General features: G+C 39.2%; 1 protein-coding gene across 6 annotated transcripts in view; it reads left to right on the top strand.

Annotated features, from left to right (window-relative positions):
• The first annotated feature begins 1,378 nt into the window (after positions 1 to 1,378).
• PLEKHA1 (pleckstrin homology domain containing A1) overlaps positions 1,379 to 21,623 on the top strand; it is a 39,145-nt gene continuing 18,900 nt past the window's right edge. For 4 of the 6 annotated variants that reach the window (XM_075757707.1, XM_075757705.1, XM_075757703.1 and 1 more), the window contains exons 1-3: positions 1,399 to 1,632; positions 18,026 to 18,186; positions 20,799 to 20,855. In XM_075757707.1, the coding sequence (XP_075613822.1) occupies positions 18,046 to 18,186; positions 20,799 to 20,855 (198 nt within the window). In that variant the 5' untranslated portion in view covers positions 1,399 to 1,632; positions 18,026 to 18,045. Of the gene's footprint in view, positions 1,633 to 1,879; positions 2,007 to 18,025; positions 18,187 to 20,798; positions 20,856 to 21,623 lie in introns of those variants that run through there. The other 2 variants (XM_075757706.1, XM_075757704.1) reach the window with 2 other exon arrangements.

The following is a 21,623-nucleotide window of genomic DNA, read 5'->3' as shown; positions in this document are numbered from 1 at the left end:
TCTCACACTGCACAATGGCTGAGCTCTTCATCTTTTAGTTCCCCACATGCAAATTTCGTGAATATACTTCCATGAACAGTGCAACTAACAGAATTTGGCTATTTTAAAAAGTTTGTATCTCAACTTAAGCAAAGATAGTTCTTTGTATACATGTTTTCTCCTCACTAAATTGCAAACAAGGAAGAATTAGGCCATCTCAAAAGGAAGGCTGCAGTAGTCTTCCATGGTGGAAAATACAGTAAACTACAATATGAGGTTTGCTGCCTGATTCCCGTATAATAAATCCTCCCTTTTAAATGCAATCATCTTGTTTTTTCCTTTCCTGAGTCCTATTATCACAGAGTATTTGAAAGTTAAGGCCTGTCAGACTGTAGACTGCCACAGTTTTCATTCTGTCACCTTCCGCATGTGCGTTATGAAACGGCTTTTGATCACACAGCCCTTTGATTGCAAAAAGGGCATTATCGGTTTTGCAAAGGGCTCTTCCACGTGCAGTGCAATGGCCAGCCACATCCTGCAGTCATTTAATGAGCTGCCACAGTCATGATAGTTCTGTGAGCACGAGAAATGTCAACTCGGGACCTAAAAATGGAGGAATAATTGTGAATGGAGTCGAGATTGAAAAGCTTCTGGCTCGTGCAGCTGCAGAGTGTGTGACCCAGCCAGGGTCTGATAGGAAAAAGTTGCCATGGGAATGGTACGGCATTGTTTGCGCCTGACTTCAGCCCTTATTGTTGCGCTCTGATTACAGCTTTTGTTTCACTGTGAAGTACGGTTGTTAAATGCCAGCTTGAAACAAAGATGTATTTACAGGCAACAGCTGAGTTCAAATGATTTCTATTTTTAGAGATATCACTGATTTAAGCTAGAAAAAAAATTAATTCTATTACTATTTCAAAAACACGAAGTATTTTAGTATAAATATAGTACATGCTTAGAAGATAATTTCCATTAAAATCGGGTAAATATCATTACTGTAAATTAGGACCACAGTGACCGATGCCTTCCAAACACTTTGAGGTACCACCCGAACCAACAAGCCTTCTGTGAGGAGACGTGTGGGGGAAGAGCCTCCACACATCCAAACTGTTAATTCTTTTTCTGCGGGTCTGTCTCCACTAAATTTAACATTAAAACCAAAGTAACTGCATGTTCAAAAATCAAAGGTGCAGAAATTACTGTAAGCAGCGTCACACGTATTTGTGCAGTGCCCGATACCTCCAACTCCGGCCCCGCCTCAGCAGCCGCGGCCCGGGCAGCACCAGGCTCCGCCGCCGGAGAACTACAACTCCCGTCAGGCATTGCGCCGCAGGGCCGCACCCCCGCCGGCACCTCAGCGCCGCACTACATATCCCCGAAGGCCCGGCGACGCCGCACCGCCCAGGGGCTGGTGCTGCCGCGCATGCGCACGGCGGGGCGAGGCGGGGGCCTCGGTGGTGTCGCCGCGGTCGGTGGCGGCGGCGGCAGCGAAGTTTCTTCGGAGGGAGAAGGTGGGCGGGAAGAGACAGGGCCGCCCGCCGCTCTGCGCCGCGCCGAGCCGGGAGGGGAGCGGAGCGGAGCGCGGCAGGAGGCGGTGGGTCCCCGCGCGGCCCGGTTCTCCTCACGGGGGCTCCCGGACTGCCCTGGACTCCAGTAAGTGCCTCGGCCCGGGGCGGGGGCGCTGAGGCGGGGCCGGGGGGCTGAGGCGGCGGGGCTGCCCGGCCCGGCCCGGCCCTGTGGGGCAGGCGCCTGGTTGATGCTCTTCCTTCCGTGCTTGCCCGGTGTTTGACCGGGCAGGGCATTGTCCTGTCCCCTCGAAGCCTCTGCCTTTGTGTAGCTCCTCGATCGTAACTGCTTCGTGCCCGTTCCTTCCCTCCTCCCTCTCCTTTTTCTTCCTTTTCGTTTTCCCTCGAAACCGCCGCCTTGGCGTGGGGGCTCTCCCGGTGTTTCCCCTCGGGGGCAGCGTATAGGAGGCGGTGGCATAATTGCCCTGGTAAAGCAGTCAAGGCTCTGTCACATCCCCAGAGGTAAGAGGATGATCTCATTACCCGCAATTGATATATAATTTTTTTTTCCGCCCCCCCCCCCCCCCCCCCCCCCCCCCCCCCCCCCCCCCCCTTCTTCTCAACTTCGGTCTTTGAGCATGATGGGAAGGAGCGATCTTATCTGGGCAGAGCCCTGCAGTGATGGTGCCTGGGAGGGTGTGGGCTGCCGGGGCACCCCGCCTGCTCGGCTGCCGAGCCGGGCCTCTCGCTTCTCCTGGCGTTTGGGATTGAAATCCCAGGCTGGAGCTTCCAGGAGAGCTGAGTGCGATTGGGACAGCTAACGTTTAGGGGCTAGTTCTGAAGAGGGCTGTTTTGGAAAGCTGTTGTCTATGCTAGCAATGCGAGCCTGCACCTCTGAGTTGTGTTCCACCTTAGTTGTAACCTGGGCTGGTTATTTACTGAAGCAAAGTGTCTTTAAATGGATAACTTGACTATAAATGAGTGTTAAACTGTAACTAATATTATCATATTTGCAGTTTTTAGCACATGTAACATTCCAGATAAGTTAGTAGCACGTCAAAACCTATGTATCATGGAGTTCCCTTAGGTGTAACTAAAGCGTAACCTTCCTAAAAAGCATTATATTACTGCATAAAATGTTTGCAAAGTAACATCAAGAGGACAACAGTTTCTCTTTTGGGAACAGGCTCCTGTTTTGAGGTCTCTTTTTAGAATAAATGTCCAAGTTTCACTAATCAATGTACTACATGAGTTTATAAACAAGCAAAAAGAATAAGTCTTCAAGTGGGGAAACAGTTATCAATTTGTTAGGTTGAGCCTTATGAATTAGGCAAGAGCAAAATGGCGTTGCTTATCTGAGAAAAGCTGAGAGGGGAATTTTTTTTTTTTAATTTAGATTCTTAAGAGCTAGCTCTCTCCATGCTTCTTACAAAAGCATACTACTTTTAAAGAGACTACTAGAAATCCCTGCATATGGAAAGCTTTTTTGTTGCCTTCTGACAAATTGCTTACTTTACTAAAAGAGGCTATAATGTCTGTAAAGATACATTTTCTGTTCTCTTCCTATTACTTAATCCCATAGGTGACACGGGAAGGCAGAGCCATATTTCATCATGCAGTTTGGGCCTACAAGGTGCCAGGAATAGCTTGTCACTGTTGAATCTACCAGGGTGTTGGTTTTGTTTTGGGTTTTTTTCCTTTTATACCTAGGCTATATTCATTATGACACAATCTTTACTAAGATGCAGCTATGCATGGCAGCTTTGGCTGGTTGCTCTATGATGAGTTACTCTATCTTAACTTACTGTACTGCACTTTTACGGATGGGGTTTTTTAATACTTTTGATTTGAAAGTAGTTATGAAGTATGATGATGTCTTGCATCAGTTTATTTCACAACTGAGTTACAGGTGCATCTTTAAAGCAAATGCAGTAGTCCTTGAGAAGGTCTTTACATCCAGTTACGCATAGGAAGACTTCTCTTAAGTTTTATCACTTGTTCTCATGAGGCTCTGTGTGGATAAATTCACAGGACACTTGCTGCATTCTAGTAAGTCTTAACAGTGGGTTTAGAACAATGGATTTGCCGTTTAGGTCCCTGCAGTTCTTTCTCTTACTTCTGGTAGTTATTTTTACTTGAAAGAGTCACACAAGTCACAATACATAAAACTGTCAAGTATGTAAAGCGGAGAAGTGTAGAAGTGTTGTTTTCCTGTTTGTCGCATGAGTAAGTGTTAAAAGTGGGCTGAAATCTCTTGTGGTAGAGAGACATTCTTAGTCTGGTTGATATTTGGAGGAGAGCCTTTTAATTCGGGGATAAATAAGCACTGATGCTGCAGAAAGTGGTAATTCAAGAGATAATATATGGAATTTTTTTTTATATCCTAGATATCACTGAATACTAGACTGCTGGAGGCAGCTTTGCATAAAAAGTAAAACTTTTTGTGACTCCCTTGTGGTTTTTTTGCAGTTATTAAACATTGTGATTTTATTTTGTTAGTGTAGAAAATTTAATTTCAAATTAGTAAATTGTAAAGATGAAATTTATTTTCTTAAGCTATTTCCATGTTTTATGAGTTTGCCTTATGTTCCATTGTATAGCTATGCATTTCAAGGGTGGAAATAAAAAAGATGCACAGTAGGTCACTGACAGGTATACTGCAATGTTTAAATGTTTCAGAGGAGCAGATGCTTTCATATAAATTAGAGCACAGACAAAAGAAGAACCAGTGTATGAATAAAGTAGGAAGCATCTTAACACTTCTCCTCCTCTTCTCTCCCTGTACCTATACTTCCTCAGGAGCAGTGACTGAGAGCAGACACCCACAAACATGGGGAATAAGGAAGGTGCATTTTTGAGGAAAAGACCTGAATGTAGGAAAAGGCCTTGATTTTTCCAGGTGGCTGTGCCTTATTTCAGAAGACAAGGAAGCTATATTAGCAGGAATAATAAAGGCTGACTGTATGTCAGTGTTGGTGTAGAAGAGAGGAAGTACAAAAGTCAGTTTTTATTGACTGCAACAGATTAGAAAGAACTTGAGGACATCACTGAAATGTGAACAGATCTCTACTTGTAATACAGTCTCCAGTGTAGTGTTGGACATAGCCCAAACTGCCAGGCCTGCAAAATTCTTAATCTATTTTAGTAGATTTAGAATTCCATCAATGTCTTTATAACTAAATGTTCCTGGTTATTTAAGCTGACTGCTATCATAGTAAATGTATTTCCTTCAGAATGCAGCAAACCAGCAGCGTTGGGCAGTGAGTGCATGCCATAGGTGAGAAGTTTCCTTAGTGCCCTCTTGTGCACTTTCTTGTATCCAGCTGTATGTCAGCGTTTGTCTAAACAGTGGCTTGTGATACAAGAGCATGTGTCTTTCTTGCAAGATGGTGGTTGGTTTTTTTTTTTTGTTCCCTGATAATTATGAACAATAGAAACATTCTTAGAAAATGCTTAATGGGGTTTGGAGCCAATTAAACCTTTGTGCAGTTGTGTAATTGCATGAAAATACAGGATAGTAACTTACTTCAGTGCCAAAATATGGGAATTTAGGTAACTGGCTTTAGCATAAAACATTTTTACAAAGTGGAGCAAGTGCTGTAGATGTCATTAGGAAACAAGAAGTACAACAATCAGTACATGTATTCTTTTGGTTTTGAGCCTAAATTCAACAAGACATGGCTAGAAGCGCTGCTCTCAATGCTTCATAAAGTTATATAAGAAACATAGTATCAAAATTCTTATCTGACATATAGAAATAATGTAGCAGCTTTTAAAACATGATCTCCTGAAGGATCAGAGTAACAAGTATGGTTCAAGTTCAGGTTTTGAAGTTACACTTTAATGCACAGAGTGACTGAAATGAGTTGGAATGGGAGATATGGCTGAGCTGTTTAAAATTTTTTTCTACCCTTACACTGATCTCTGAAACTAGGACTTTGAAAATTTGTAAGTCTAAGGTTATTGTGATACATACTGTAGTCTAACTTTGAGAAACCTTTAGATATGTGTTTGTATGTGGCTTAATTTTATAAACAACACTTTCCTGTTAGTGCTAGGTAAAGCAGCAGGGTTTTGTTACTGTTGAGGAAGGAAGCTTGGTTCATTGTCTCAGCACTAAGCAGCATTTTCTCCCTCCAGGGACTTGCAGAAGCATCTAGAATGTGTAGGTGTTTCTTTAATCTTGGAGAAGGAACTTATTAAACTTTCTGGTGCAGAACTATATGAGCCACTTTTAACAGATGTTATCTGTACAAGTAGGGAGTTGCTGGTCTGGTAGACATTTGTGGCATTCAACAGTTTAAACAGTTTTCAGGTTTGAACATATGCCTTTGCCTTGAAAATCTGAATAGTTTCAGATATTTTATGTAGAAGAAAGGTGGTTCAATGGTGAGGTTGCTGCTCTGGGACTTGGGAAACAGGTTCAGCTCACTGTGTTGCCAAAAGCTTCCTGTGTGGCCTGGGACAAGCTGCTTCTCTGTCCCTCCACTCTCATACTGAAACTGCAGTGCGGCAGCAGCTCTCAGCATCACAGAAGTGTTACAAGGATATATGTCAGTCAGGTTCTGATGTGTTCAGGTGCGGTAGTAACCTCTTATGCTAGAAAGAAGAGGTCTAAGAGACTGCCCAAGTTTGAAGCTAGGGGTAAGCTCCAGGCAAAAGGAGTAAAATCAGAAAAACAAAGGGGGGTGGGAGGGAAGTTTTGACTGGAAATCTCTTGGATCAATTAAAAAGAGAGAAAGCAAGTCCTTTAAAACTTTATGGAGCACTGCATTGCTTTGTTTATTTAACAAAGTATGAAAACAATGCTTAAAAAACTTGAATGAACCAGGCAACGTTTTTCTATTATGATTCTGCCACACAAGGAACAATAGCAAAGTTGTCTCTGTTCCTCTATCGACTGTTCTCTTCTTTGGAAGAAGCTTTTAATTCCAGCTAACAGTTACATCCAAATGTTTTAGCTATCAACTTTGTTCATTTGTTCTGCTGGCAGGATAGGCGGAATCTCTTAAATTCAGTCTGATTTATTTTATTTTCATATAAAAGAGGTTGAGAAAAGATCAGCTTCTCAACGTCCCCACTCCCCCGAGGTGGGGGGGGGAAGAATTTGCAGCCACCTCTAAATAGCAGTGTCTTTAGTAATTTTATAGAGCTAAAAGTATTATGGATTTAAAATCCTTCTGGTGGGAAATATAAGCTAGTATTGTCATTGCTATAAACAGAAAATGTAGACTAGACATGCAATTATCAAGCTTTGCAAATGTGTTTTCGTTGTTGAGAGTCAACACTCTCAGGAACAGTCTCTATACTGACTGGTGATAAATTCATTAATTTAATATGTAGTTATTTTGATGTGTGTGCTCTCCATAAGCGCTTTGGTCCCCTCCACATTTACATCCCATGTCCAAGAAAATATGTTTGAACTTGTTCAGACTAGTGACTTAATTAAGTGTTCTTCTGTTAAGTGCTAAAACAGTTACATGTTGGGTTTGTTGTGAGAGTGAGCAGTTCTCTTAAAACTGCACTTCAAAAGATGTTGTTAAATATATTGGTTCACTCTTTAGGGAGGTTCATAATAACAAATTGAACCTTAGGCTGTACTAATATTTCATCTGACAAGTTATTTCTGTCACTAGTAGACTCAGTGCCTGTACGTGCAGTAGTGCTGCAAAGTTAGGTAGCAGTGCTTAAAGGATGTTGCTTCAGAAGTATTCGTGTTCCTGCTTATTCAGAACTTCAGGCTTTGGTTAGATTTTTTTTTTCTCGTTAACCTTTTTTTTTTCCTTAAATCAGTTTCACTGAAGGTTCTGTAATTTAATTTGTGCTGGTGCCTTGATTTTTGGATGGAGGAACAGGATTTCTTAGGGAGGTCCATTTTTTCCCTTCTTTGGGGAAGACTTCATTGCAGTATGTTGAAAACCAGTCTGTTGCATACTCAGGGTAAGTTCAGGATTTCCAGGCATGTTGTTGCACATATGCAGGACTTGTGATTCTTTGGGAGCATTTCCGTCTCGCTGTGTATAGGTCAGGCAACAATCCTGCAAAATGCCAGGAGCCTGATGACTTCCTGGTAGTATTGGGATTACTCTGTAGGTGGAGCATTGTTATTCTCCATATGCATTGTAACTTATGCTTTGAGAAACACCAGTGTGAGTGCAGAACAACAGCTGTGCAGTAGACTGGTATTTGTGTCATTGCACAAACAAGAAGAAAGGTAAGAAAGAAGGTCAGCAACCAGGCATGGGCTGTACCTGATGCGAGGACAGTTCCTTGGGCTCACAGCTTGCTTCCAAGGAGGAAGGCTGCTGGAAGTGAATTGGGTGAGAGAAGTTACAGGGAAGTATGTGCTTCAAGTGAAGTGTTAGTGTGCTGTCACTATGCTACAAAACCTATCATAGTGGATAAGCTTTTACCTAATATAAAATATTAGATATTTTATCTCACTGTCAGGTGAGACTTTTGTAAAATATACAGAGTGGGATTTTGTTTTCTTATTTTAACAAATATTAAAAAAAAGGGGGGGGGGGGGAGAGGAGTTAATGACTTGAAAACCTTGCCATTTGATAGGAGCTTAATTTTCTTCTCCCACCATGGTAAACAGGAGCTGGCATGTGCTCTGTAAATGAGTCTTGGCTCACTTAGATGAGACAGACAAAGCCTTATTCTTCCTAAAGAACTCTCACTAAAATTGCGTTTACTGGAGAGCTCTGAGATTAGTCCTAATCACTGTGAATCCTTGTGTAGTACTAACATGATTGATAAGTAAGCTAGATTCTGGAGGAGACATCTAGTCCTCGCAGTAGCAGGAATTTTGGCCCGCATAGTGGCTTGTGCAGTGAACTGAACATGGTCTGTACTGTGAAGTACAGAAATAATACAGAGGTGAAATCTTAATAGCAACAATTTTTCATTCCCAAAGTATTAATGTAACCGAAACACTGCATTTTTTTATTCTGCATTGAATTTGCTAAATTAGTTCTAGAATATCAAATCTGATAATCAGTGACTTGCTTTGTGTGCTTTGGTTTCATTAAATCTTTTTAAATTTTTAAAAAAGGTTAAACAAAATATTCAACTGATAGTGTTCTTTTCATTATTTGAAACTGAAAAATCAGTTATTTACTTGTTAGACTCCACAGTTGGTTACGAATGTTAAAAAAATATGCTGGTTTACTTTGTTCTGCGCTCGCTGTAGACAAAATTGTTAAATGTTGCCTTAAACTTGTGTTCAGATGGCCTGTAATATGCTGTGCTATTGGTAGACATGTGACATCAGTTCGCAGGTATTCAGCTATTCTGAGCTGGTTTTAGAGTGTCTCAAATATGTACAGTTTAATGGAATTAGTCTGAGTATGATATTCTTGCATTTAAATTTGGAACTTGCCTTTGGGTCTATGTGTAAAACATAATCTTTTGCTACCGTAACGCTCTCTTGAGTACTACTTTCAAAATTAATTTAACCCACTTATGTACATGGTGCTATTTCCTTAACAATGTAAGAGTACTCTGTGAAAGCTGAAGAAGATATTTTCAAGTTGTTAATTTCCTAACCAGGTGGCCTTTTTATTTTTTTTGCATACTTCACAGGAAGAAGGTCTGTGTTTGTGCTGATGAGTTGGTTTTTTTAATCTGGGATTCAGAATGAAAATCAGCAGCACTGGCTCAAAAATGGCAAACTTTTTTTAACCAAGCTTCACCTTTTTGTATTGAACTTGAAGTTAAATAAGCTTTATCAGGATTTGGATATCTCCAGGTAATGGAGATAGTCTTTGTGCTTCAAAGTCATTGGGATGCTTTTGAGACTCTTGGTCTTTCATATTTGAAGACAAGTTTGGGTTGAATGTGAAATAGCTGGCAGCGTGTGGAATCTGAGTTCTTGGAGCGGTTGGTTGGCCTAGATGAAACAGTTACTAGTAATTGAAACGAAACATTTTTTTTACTAATGAGTAACTAGTAATAATAAGTAATCCTAATAAGTAATGTGCTTATTCCCTGCTTAATTTTTAATTTGGTTTAGCTGTCATGAATGGAACAATTTGTATAGACTAATGCGTGTAAGCATTTTCAAGAACAAGGACCTAATTTGTCATGTTTGGAGTTTTACATACAACACTTATTTAATATTTTGAAAAGGCCATAACAACATTAAAAATAATTGTAAATAATAACTCTGAACCTGCATTATTAAGGATTTTAACTAGTCTGTAACTGAAATTACATAATTTTAAAAATTTTATTTGATTGTATGAGATAAGTCGAAGTGAACTTGTGTAACTATATTTTGTTTTCCTCTGTTGTACCTATCTCTCTGGTTATATCTATTTTTGAGTAACTAGGTAATACAGCATGAAGTGATGAAAACTGTACTTCTGACTGTTGTAAGAACTTTGTGTTATTGAAGATATGCTGTCACTGTCTTTTTAACTTTCTTATTTTACTTTATTGCTTTCTAAGCTAGTTATCACCCAATAAGTTATTAATAGATAAATTTCAAGAGTGTCTTTTATAATGGCCTCATTGCACAGGATGCTTCCTTTGATTTGTGTTAGCTCAGCGGATTTAGAGGGACAATTAAAATACTTGTTTTAGCTAGGCAAAAACCATTAATAGGTGGGTTTTTTGTTTTGTTTTGGCTGTCTTAAGAGATCAGTGATAGAGAGGAATTTTGCATCCTGTGCAGTGCATTTCCTCATTTCATCATATCTCAAAGCCTTTGGCTATTATTGCAAATACCTTAAAATGGAGGAAAGTAGTTAAATTAAGGGCATGAAACATCACTTACGGAAATTCCTGCAAAAGTTTTCGAGGAACTACCAATCTGTTCCATCATGGAATTTGTAGATCAGTATTTGAAATAGGCCAGCAGACAATGGATTCGGGTAACTTCAGAACATTTTCTTTAGAACTCAAATCTTCCCCTAAAACATACTGTAATTTTTACCTAGATAAAAGTAACATTACTGCAGTTTAGTCTAAAGATGAAGAGCTTGTGCCTGGATCGATGTTGTTGTCCATGGTGAATGATTGCGGCTTTCTGGCGAGCAGTGTGTCTGGGCTTGGGAGGCAGACCCAAATGGCTGTTAAAAACCTTAACTGCCAGCGTAGTAGGGAGGGAGGCAACGGTGTCTGTTCCTTAATTGCATGCATCTTTTGTGGTTAACTATCTCAGTTGTTTCTGGCTTTGGTTTGAGCCAACTGTTTCTTATTGGCATATTATTATACCAAGGGTCTTGGGGTGTTGCAGGTTTTACTGGATTCAATCTGTACGGAAAGGAGGTATATCAAACTATCTGCTTTGATGCGTTTCTGTTGTAAAATGTGTATTTTAATAAATGATGGTTATATGTGGATGTTGAAAGCACCCAGAATTAATGCTGCAGCATTAAGTAGTAGATAGTATGGAATAAAATTATAGTTGTTTGACTTAGTCCAAAGTATTCTATGATTCTTAGAATGGTTTGGGTTGGAAGGGACCTCAAAGAGTATGCACATCTGCTTGCAGAGGTACACTGAAAAAGAAGGGAATAGTTGGCTTACCCTGATTTAACAAGTCTTCCTGGAAAACAGCAGATCAGATGTGTTTTGAAGCCAGAGTGATGACTGGGATAAGACTGCTGGTTTTGTTAGATGATTCATCAGCACAAATGATGATTCTTCTCTATTGTGGCCTGCTTGGAACTTGGATTAGGTACTGGGGGAGGGATGTGTTGTTTGATGTGCCTCATCGTTTGATCAGCGATAGGAGAGGTCAATGCTACTCGTACTTATTTCGGGTTTTTAATTTTGAAGGTTAACTTCTTATGCTTTGTAATTCTTCTCCAAGTGAATACTGGCCTTTTGCAGCTGCTTTTTCCTTCTTGACCACTTTAGAGAAGGAATCTAAATTTAGAGGTCAGCATATCCTGGAGACTTCCAGTTCTCATTTGTATATAGTTAAAATGTTGCTAATGGTTTCATATGCTTCTAGCAAATCAAAGTAATTTCTTCTCTGTTTTACAGAAGCATACAATGTCTGTTGTGCCCTTCAGAACAAAAAATAATCGGTGAAGGATCTTTGGGAAATAGAAAAGCTCAGCGTGTCATTTTAAAACAGTCAATCCTAAATTCTCTTCAGTTGTCACCAAAATTGTACCCAAGTCATCTCTCCAACTCCTGTTTCTCTGTTGTCTTGGGTACTTAAGAAATTGTGGCTTCAAGGGGTTTCTGAAAGATGAGCAGAGATGTCTCTCAGTTTACATTATCTATATGGTGTTCTGCCTCTACTGGAAGGTTTTCAAGGAGTTGGAAATAAAGAAGTTTGAAAAACTGTCCTGGAAGATTTATGTGACTTGGTTTTAGAGGCTGTTCTGACCTGGGCTGGGGTTTCTCCCCCCACCCTCGCTCCTCTTTGTCCTGGATGTATGCAAGACAGAAAGCTTTCATTGCTGTGTTCTTCAAGGTAGAAGCAGGACAGTCTGAACTCATCCCTTACCCTTGGGAGTCAGTAAATGGAGTAAATGGCCAGTAAAAGAGACGACCAACTGGAGAGTAGCTGATCTACAGCAGGAAGCTGATAGTAATTGCCTAGGCAAAAGCTGAGAGCATTCAATAATTAAGCTCTCGCTGGAACTGCAGGAGAGACTGGAGATTGCTGGGGATGCTACTTACCTTCCCTTTGCGGGGATGGAGCTAGTTTAAATAGTAGAGCTTAAAAAGGGGAGTGGGGAGGAGGGATGGGCAAGACTTATGGCATCATTTTATATTTATCAACTGTAGTTTTATGAATGCTGTTCATTTCGTAAAGATGACTAAGTAGTAAAGTATGTTTCTTAATCATCTTAGCTAATAGAAAAAGAACCCCAAAGTCATCTCCTGTAGCAAGTTAAATCCAAAGTTCAGAATGTCTATATGCTAATAGAGCAGGAAGTTGAAGTGTTCCTCTAAATTAAAGAAATAAAAATAATAAAATTATACACAAAGCTTGGGGAAAACACATGTGAAATAAGCACTGCTCCTTAATGCCTTTTCGCTTTATCTTGCTGTATTTCTTAATCAAGCTTTCATGTGGATAGTGCAAAGCCTATTGCATGGTCATTTATTCATACAAAGTTCCACTTTCTCTAGTGAGCCAGTGGTCTGTGGTTTATGCCTGCTTGTGGAAAATGAACATTAGTTCTCAAAGGAGAGATTGGGCCATAGAAATGTTACCTTGCCATGCCACTTTAATAGTCTTGTATAGACTTTGTACTTGAAGATGAGGAGGCTGCAACCAAACTGTAAAGGAGGTGATCTCAAGAACAGGTGCTGGTGTGAAACTAAAAATATAAATTAATGTAGGAGAGTTTAAGCAGTCTGTTATAAATGGTGAAAACAAGATGCTTGTGTGCATCTGCAAGTTCTAGTTGTGCAGTCGTGCATTTATAGTTATAGACTGGGAGAAGGTGATCTATGATTTTTATTTATAGTGGTGCCCAGGAGGCCAGGCAGCCTTCAGTTTGTGATATAAATGTTGAGGAATGTGGGTGTATGGTATACCCCAGAGGAATGGAGTGTTGAGAGGGGAAATCAGCTGGGCAGATGAGGTATGTGCCTACTTGAATTAGTACACCGCCACTGGAAAGAGGGATGTAAGACTTCGAAAAATAAGTGAGACCATCTGTTTGGGTTATAACACAACCCTCCAAAAAGGAATTTTAAGGAGCTGAGAGTTTTCTGAATTCTTACATGAGTGTCAATATACACCACAAAATGATTTTTCAAAAATATTTTAGCTTCTGAAGGATTATGGCAAGAACCAAGAGGACATGCACCACAGGGATATTTCTTCTGAAGTAGCACTATGTCAGTGACCCATGTTTTCTCCCTCCACTGCCCCCCCACTCTGGGGAGGAAAGGCAAAGTAAAATGAAGTTGTATGTCATCTGTTACAGGTTGGATGCCTTCTGTTCTTCTCTCCAAGAACTCATAATGTTTTTACATTATGAGTTTTACAATATTTGATTCTAAAAGTGGGCAGAAGAGTTACTACACTGTCCTGTGCTGCAGAAAATAACTAAGTGTGCGTGTAATAAGAGCTGTAAAATGTACAGAGTTGGAGATTTTTGTTTTATAATCACCTGTGTGGTGAAATAATAATTTCATGAAAAATAAACCGTATCTGTGTAAGACAGGATCCGTATTCTGAAGACGCTTTTAAGTTGAAGTTCTGGTGAATTGTTAGGCTGGTGGTCTTCCAGTCAGATTTCTAACACTGAGGATTTAATGTTGGAGTTCTGCAGTTCCTTTTATGAATCTTAAGTTATGTGATAATTCCATCATTGTTGCTTTTTTGGTCAGTGTAGAGTTGCCAGGAAGGGTGTTGCAGTGGTTGTTTTGTCATGCATGTTCAGTTGCTTTAGTAAGTGGAAGAAAGGCACAAATTGATTTTTTTTTTTTAAATGTGCATGTGGTGGGTTGACCCTGGCTGGGGGCCAGGTGCCCACCAGAGCTGCTCTATCACTCCCCTCCTTCATTAGACAGGGGAGAAAAAGTGCAATGAAAGAAACGTATGGGTCGAGATAAGGACAGGGAGAGATCATTCACTAATTATCATCACGAGCAAAACAGACCGAACTTAGAGAGGGAATTCATCTAATTTATTACTAAGCAAAACAGAGTAGAGGAATGAGAAATAAAACCAAATCTTAAAACACCTCCCCCCACCCCTCCCATCTTCCCGGGCTCAACTTCACTCCCGGCTTCAACCTCCGCCCCCCCCAGCGGCACAGGGGGACGGGGAGTGGGGGTTACGGTCAGTTCCTCACGCGGTGTTTCTGCCGCTTCTTCATCCTCAGGGGGAGGACTCCTCTCATCGTTCCCCTGCTCCAGCGTGGGGTCCCTCTCACAGGAGACAGTCCTTCACGACCTTCTCCAACGTGAGTCCCTCCCACGGGCTACAGTCCTTCATGAACTGCTCCAGCGTGGGTCTCTTCCATGGGGTGCAGACCTTCAGGAGCAAACTGCTCCAGCGTGGGTCCCCCACGGGGTCACAAGTCCTGTCAGCAAACCTGCTCTGGCGTGGGCTCCTCTCTCCACGGATCCACAGGTCCTGCCAGGAGCTTGCTCCAGCACAGGCTTCCCACGGGGCCACAGCCTCCTTCAGGTGCCTCCACCTGCTCTGGCGTGGGGTCCTCCACAGGCTGCAGGTGGAATCTCTACACCCCCTCATCCTCCCTCCATGCTCTTCATGGTCTTCACCACAGGCTGCAGGGGGATCTCTGCTCCCGTGCCTGGAGCACCTCCTGCCCCTCCTTCTGCACTGACCTGGGTGTCTGCAGAGTTTCTTACATCTTCTCACTCCTCTCTCCGGCTGCAAAAGCTCTCTCTAGCTGTTTTTCTCTTTCTTAAATGTATTATCACAGAGGTGCTGATTGGCTTGGCCTTGGCCAGCGGCGGATCCATCTTGGAGCCGGCTGGCATTGGCTCTGTCAGACACAGGGGAAGCTTCTGGCAGCTTCTCACAGAAGCCACCCCTGTAGCACCCCCCGCCCCGCTACCAAAACCTTGCCACGCAAAACCAACACAGTGCACTACAAATTGTGGTTTGTTAATGAATGCTGAATTGAATTGGTATTAATTTACAGTGGAATCTTGCCAAGGTGTAATATGGTGGAAGCAGACTTTTAAAACTGGAACACAATTGCATGATTTCATGTTCAATTTCAATTTTATAATAAAGTTAGAGGGGTTGTTTTAATCTCTTATGCTTTAAGAGCGTTAGTCTGGTAGATGTCAGTAATTCTGTGAGGAATTTTGAACTAATCTGAAGAAAACAGCAGTTATACCACTTAAATTTTTAAAGTAATGATAGTTTATCCCATATTTTCACCAGAGGACAAAGGAACTGCAAATAGTATCATTTTGTAGGCAAGAAATCAGATAGTGCTTTGAAATAGAAAATCTGTTCGAATTTAGAGGGTTTTTTTCTGTGAAAATTGGTTTATTGGCAAATAAGAGAAAGCTTTTGTATTTTGTCTTTTGCCCTGGGCGGGGGGGAAGTTCAACTTTAGCTAATTGCATGCTCATAATGGAGCATTATGACTATCCTTTTGTTTTTCTTAAAAGGTTTTTTGAAACATAAATTCTCCTATAGGGGAAAAGTGCTTTGAAAACTCAGTTGGTTTTATTCAAGGATTCTTAATTTGAATCTTGTTTCAAAAACAAGTTTTCCTTGTTTCGTTTTCTTCACATCTGCAGAGAACACAGCTTAAGCCTGCTCAAACAGGAAACCAGCCATCGATTTTTGCTTTTTTTAGGCACAAGGCTTTTCTGGGCTTCATAAACTGCTGATATTAAGCTGAAATGGTGTCCCGGAAGTGCTGTATATTTTGTTGAGGGACCACCTGGCACAACTTAAGATAATAGTGGTAAATGACAATTTTTATATTCATTTAAATGAAAATAAGGTGATGCCAAGTTCTGCCAGCTTGGAGGTATCACTCAGAGAACAACTACCCTTAAGCTTGCCCCTAGCTACAGATGTGTTTGTAGTGAGATGTTGCTTCAGTATAAAGTGATCCCAAGAGCCAGTGTGTGAATTACTGATGAATGTTTGTTATGATTATGACATTGTCCTAAGAGTGCTCAAGTGTTTGTTTTTGCTGTTACTTGGTTACAGAACTTGTCTTAGATCTGTGATAATTAAATTTGTGAGGAACATGCCAATAAAATTTATATTACCTTAGTAAACTTTGTTACTTTATTGAAGAACAAACCTATGCCTTTGAAGATTTAAACCATTGTTGCATACCTTAAATATGGAGACTCTTACCTTTTGGAGATAGAAGGAAAACCAAATCAGTCAAGAGCTTAATGAAAGGCTTATACACATTTAATGTCCTTGTAGCTACATAGAAAATGTTTTGCATGTCAAACAAAAGTGTGTTAACTTTGTTATACACAAAAATGTATTTAAGTTTAGCATTTAATAGCTTACATTAATAAAACCAAACCACTAGCATTTTTAATAGTCTGTCATCATTATGATTTTGCAAAAAGTTGAAGAGATTGCAATTACTACTGAATTGCTAGAAGTTTTTCTAGGATGTTATCAAAATCACAGTAATAGATTTTTTTTAAAAAAAATGTTTCTCAGTGATTGAAGCAATATTTGACTAGTATTCTAATTAGTCATTTTATGACAGCTGTAAATACAGCATATATCTACAGGTTGTATATCTGATTCACCAAAATAAATGTATGCTTACCTGTATAGCTGATTCTCCAAAATAAATACTTTAAAATGTGCTTAACTGTATATCAGGTTTTACTGTGGTGCATCAATAGCTAGCTACGGATGGTTATCAGATGTCTGCCTCATTGTGTGTGTATATAACTATATTTAAATCAAATAACTTTAAGCAAGGAAACAGTAAAGGTTAACAATTTCAAGAAATATTAAAAAGAAATTTCCGTATTACACAGTGAGCTCTGGAAGATGTTAGAAGGTTTAAGCACTTCACACTTTTTATATGTCTCATTTGTACATATGTTTGGATATGTACTATTTCTGAGTTTTGTAACAAAATGTAAAGAAGACTTAATTCTTTCTCTTCTGCTCTGGGAAAGATTTGTCATTGACCTGATTTTAATCATATTTAAATGTTGGTTTATTGCCACTTTTACATGAGTATGCAAATATATCTTTGGTCTTACAATGCTGGCTCTTAAGGTAAAATGTCTGTCCCATAAAATAAAAGGAAGAAGGAAAAAAAAAAAAGATGCAGTAGCCTGCAGGAAGACAGAGCCATAAAAGGTGAAGCAGGCAAAATGAGAATAGGTGGTCATCAGTACAGATTTTTATTTATTTTTTAAAGCAGAACAAAAAAAGACACACATGCTACATACCACCTTCCCCAAAACAAAAAATGCCTACCAACCTCAAACTTACTACCATGTGGATATTGTGGATTTCAGTTTTGGACTAGCAAGTGTGTTGATGTCTCTGTTGCTGCATGTACAATTTATATTTAATGTATAAGGATGAAAAGATGTCTGTTCTTAGACATGGTTAGACATGAAGCTCTTTTTGTAGGAGAAAAGAAAAACTTGAACAATGTTTCTAAAAGCCTTTTTGTTGAATTTGTCTAAGCAAAATATGAAAAATCACGTTGGACAGTAGAGCTGCTGACAAAGATCCTTTCTTGACCATGAAAGGCAATGTCAAAGAAGGAAGTGTAAATCTAGCATTATCTCAACTATGTGCAAGTTGTGAAGGAGAATCTTTGATTATTCTTTAGTCATCTTGTAAAAGCTAGTCTTGGTGCTCATCTACTATTTACTACTTGTATCTTGCACTTAGGGTATTAAATATCCTAAGTTATGTGCTTCAAAGAAGTAAGAAAGACCTATCTAAAAATTCAGTGGTGGTAGTGGAGGGAAACAGCTACGCTTCACTTACTCTTGTTTAGAAACTTCTTTAAGGTACTAGTTGAAACTGCTCAAAATGTCATGGGTAGGCACGGAACAGTCTTAAAATTAGTAACAAGGAACTTTGCTTAATTTCTATGGTGTTTGTTCTGCAGTGTGATGCTCAGGGTCAGAAATGCCTTATGTGGATCGTCAGAATCGCATTTGTGGTTTCTTGGATATTGAAGAAAATGAGAATAGTGGAAAATTTCTGCGGCGGTACTTCATTCTGGACACACGAGAAGACAGTCTGGTGTGGTACATGGATAACCCACAGGTAAGATGTTCTTGGCAATAGTTATCTGGCTTCTATCAATTTAAACTTTTTTCAGGTTTTTAACAAATTTACTTAAGAAAAACAGGGTTTAATATTAGTTTATGCATCTGGCAGCTGGGGAGGGGAGAAGAGTAAATAAGTGAAATCACTGTAAATCAATGTCTCTTCTTTGCTAATATGTGCAGAGTTTTAAAGAAAAAAATAGAATTCTTATTTGTGTTTAAAACATTACCAATTGCAGATAGTAGTAAAACACTAAAAACAACTGGAAAAATCAGTGAATTGCCAATATATGAAATCTAAGTATTGACAGGAGAATTGGGGATCAGAATCTGAATTTGATATCACATGTAAATCAGTTATTTATTTTGAATCATGATGTACTTCTTTGTTTTCTACCAAGTGTCTTGAATGGGCATTGCAGGTTCTTGCAGGCACTAGGTAGTGCTATATAATATAACCAAATGAGTTGAATGCCATACTAGTTTCATTATTTCAGGTCTTTTACTTCACCTTTAACCCTATGTGGAAGTATGCAGTTTTCCTTGCATTGCATGGGTCAGTTAGCAGTTTTGTGTTACTTTACTTCAACTGAATCAGTCATTCAAAAGTAATTTCTAATGATGCTTGCAGTTTCAATACAGCATGAATGGTATGTGACGGCAAAAAGCTTGTAACCATCTTGGAGAGCATCTTTTATATAAAAGCCACTTTTACAACATACACACATGAATGTTTTTTCTAGCATAGGGGAGAACAGATAATTGCTTAGGATTTGGGTACAGAGACGGTGGAAGTGTGGGATCTAGGTCAGCTGAAAACTTCTGCCACAAGAATATTCATGTACCATTCTGCCAGGAAGACCACAGTTAAAATGCAGTAGAAATTGACTGTTCAAAGGAACCAGTGAAAAAGAAATAATTAAGCGATATGTAGTTCAATGAATGTGACTTGTGACTGAAGTGTTCAGAAGTTCATACTGAGGAGAAAAAAGGAATAATTTCTGGAAATAAGAGACTTCAAATGTTTGATCTCAACCAGTGATATGAAGCAGTTCCTTTCTTCAGTTTCTCCTGTGATGTAATTAGGCCATGTGGGCAAAAACTTGAAATGCCATAGAAATTGCAGTTCATTGGAAGTTTTAAGACTAATGATATTTTCAGTGCACAGCTGTTAAAGTTTTTAGTTTAGGCTTTCTTTTTTTTTTGTGTTAGAGTTCATGCACAAATGAAAGGATGACTTGCAAGGGGCAAGTTGAAGCTGCTTGATTTTTCTTCCACTGCTGCTTTAGTTTTGAAGACTACAGAGCTTTTATAGAGCTGCTGTGTGGAGACCATTCTTAATCCTTGAAATGGTGAAACTCTTCATATAGGATGAGCCTATGGTTTGTGTAGAACTCCGCTGGGCCCTTTGTTGCTGGTAGAAGGACTCTGTTGGTATCTGTGAAAATTGGTTCAGCTGTTCAAAGAAATAATGTCATTGAAGTCCACCATTAATAGCACATTATTATCCTAATATAAATATTATAACACTAGTTTATGCTGGGATCAAAATCATTCTGCTAAAGTAAAACTTAGATTTCTTTATTTGGGCAGAATGAGAAGACTTCTTTATTAAATTTCAGTGTTACCAGTCTGTAGTAAACCTAACCTACTTCTTACCTTTGAAATATGAATGGAGTGTAAAACAAGTACTTATCTTTCTGACTCTGCCGGTAGCATTAGGCTTCTCTCTGCAATATGGAAGTTCATAAGGTACTACAGAATAATGAAGAGCACTTTAGCTGGGGAAAGCATCAGTGAGCAGATGCAGCACCATTCTTATGGTCTCCAGGGAGGCCTGTAGTGGGAAGAATGATGCTGTAACAAAAAGGGCCCTTTTGAAAGTAAAAATTGTAATGGAAAAAATATATTGAAAACAACACTATTTAAAGGAATAAAATCAGGAAGACTGTTTCATCAGAAACAGTTAAGAAAAAAGTTAACCATGTTTCGTGGTGCTCATTTGTTTATATCTCTAGACTACTAGCTGATTGTGAATAGTAATCTAAAAGTTAAGACTAGTATGTTAAGCAAGGATGTGAAAACAATGGACAGCTCCTTTTTTGGATTGTAAATATACTTATTGCAGTCTTTCCCTGCAATAACTGTAATATTAAATGAAAATACTATGATTTTTCATTCTGTTTTTGGAAAAATATGTGAGATAGCCTTTGAAGTATCTGACATAATAGATGAATGTCACTTCTTGTCCCTTCCGCCTGCCCTGGTCAAAATACATAAGACGCCAACATCTGTTAAGGAAAAAGTATTCTTTCCGGATTTCCTGGATGCAGACCTGCAAGAATCCTTTTTCCTCTAGTAAAATACATAAACCTCTGAAACAATTACTATTTGTATTGTTTCTAGCAGTCTTTCTGTTTTTAGTCAATTAACAGATGTGTGTATAATAAACAAGTAGTTTAGATCCTGTTTCAAGCATACATTGTGTATTGTCTATAAAAAAAGTGGGATTGTCTTTTTGTTTGTGGAATTATTTGCTTTTTATGTGTAAACACTGACTGTGATATGGGAGTAAACTAGTTTCACTTTATAACATATGATTTGTTTCAGAATCTTCCCTCTGGATCTCCACCTGTTGGAGTCATTAAACTTACCTATATTTCGAAGGTAAGATGATATGTAAGATGCTTGTTGCTAAGTTTTGGGTGATAACTACCAAGGATTGCTTCTGAAGGCCTCAACTTTAGACAATTTTAAAAGCCTCTTATGTAGCTCATGGGAAGGCTTTTGTTTGTGTGCTACTCCTGAAGTTTAGAGATGTTATGAATGTTTCAACAGTATCAGATTAAAATATGAACCAGACTAATTACTGTGTTCTCTGTTTGCTGTGTGATTTCAAACAGCAGCTCCTTGTGCTGCATAGAATTAGTATTTCTGAACTGTATGTTTCAATTCTTTATGAGTATTTGAATTCCAATTAGTCTTGGAGAAAAGACAGGCCATTTATGAAGTGGAAGATAAGTCTTTGGGTGTGGTTAGTTTGCAAGTAAGTAATGATCTTTAATCGATAGAACAGAAGAGTTTCTAGAAAATACTTAGTTCATTACACTCTGTATACACTCCCAAATGTATCTGAAAGAAAACTGAACTAAGCAAGTCTCCATGATTAAATTTGTAGCAGATACTGCCTTAATAAATAAGTGGACAAAAATAAATGATCTTCCCTTGTCTTCTCATTTCTCATCCTTTCTTTGCATCTTCCCACCTTCTTTGTTATGTTTTTTTTTATTTTTTGTAAAAGATATCATTCTTGCTGGTTATATCATGAGTATAGAAATGTCTGTGGTGACTTGCTTATGTCCTTCCTGCTTTCCTCCTATGCTTACTTTGCCCCAAACCTCACAGTTGTCATCTTAATAAATCTGAAATCTTGTG

This window comes from Balearica regulorum, chromosome 7 (assembly GCF_011004875.1).
Source record: "Balearica regulorum gibbericeps isolate bBalReg1 chromosome 7, bBalReg1.pri, whole genome shotgun sequence".
NCBI classification, from domain to species: domain Eukaryota; kingdom Metazoa; phylum Chordata; class Aves; order Gruiformes; family Gruidae; genus Balearica; species Balearica regulorum.
The sequence above is the reverse complement of the archived record's forward strand: the minus strand, read 5'-3'. Positions and strand labels throughout refer to the sequence as shown.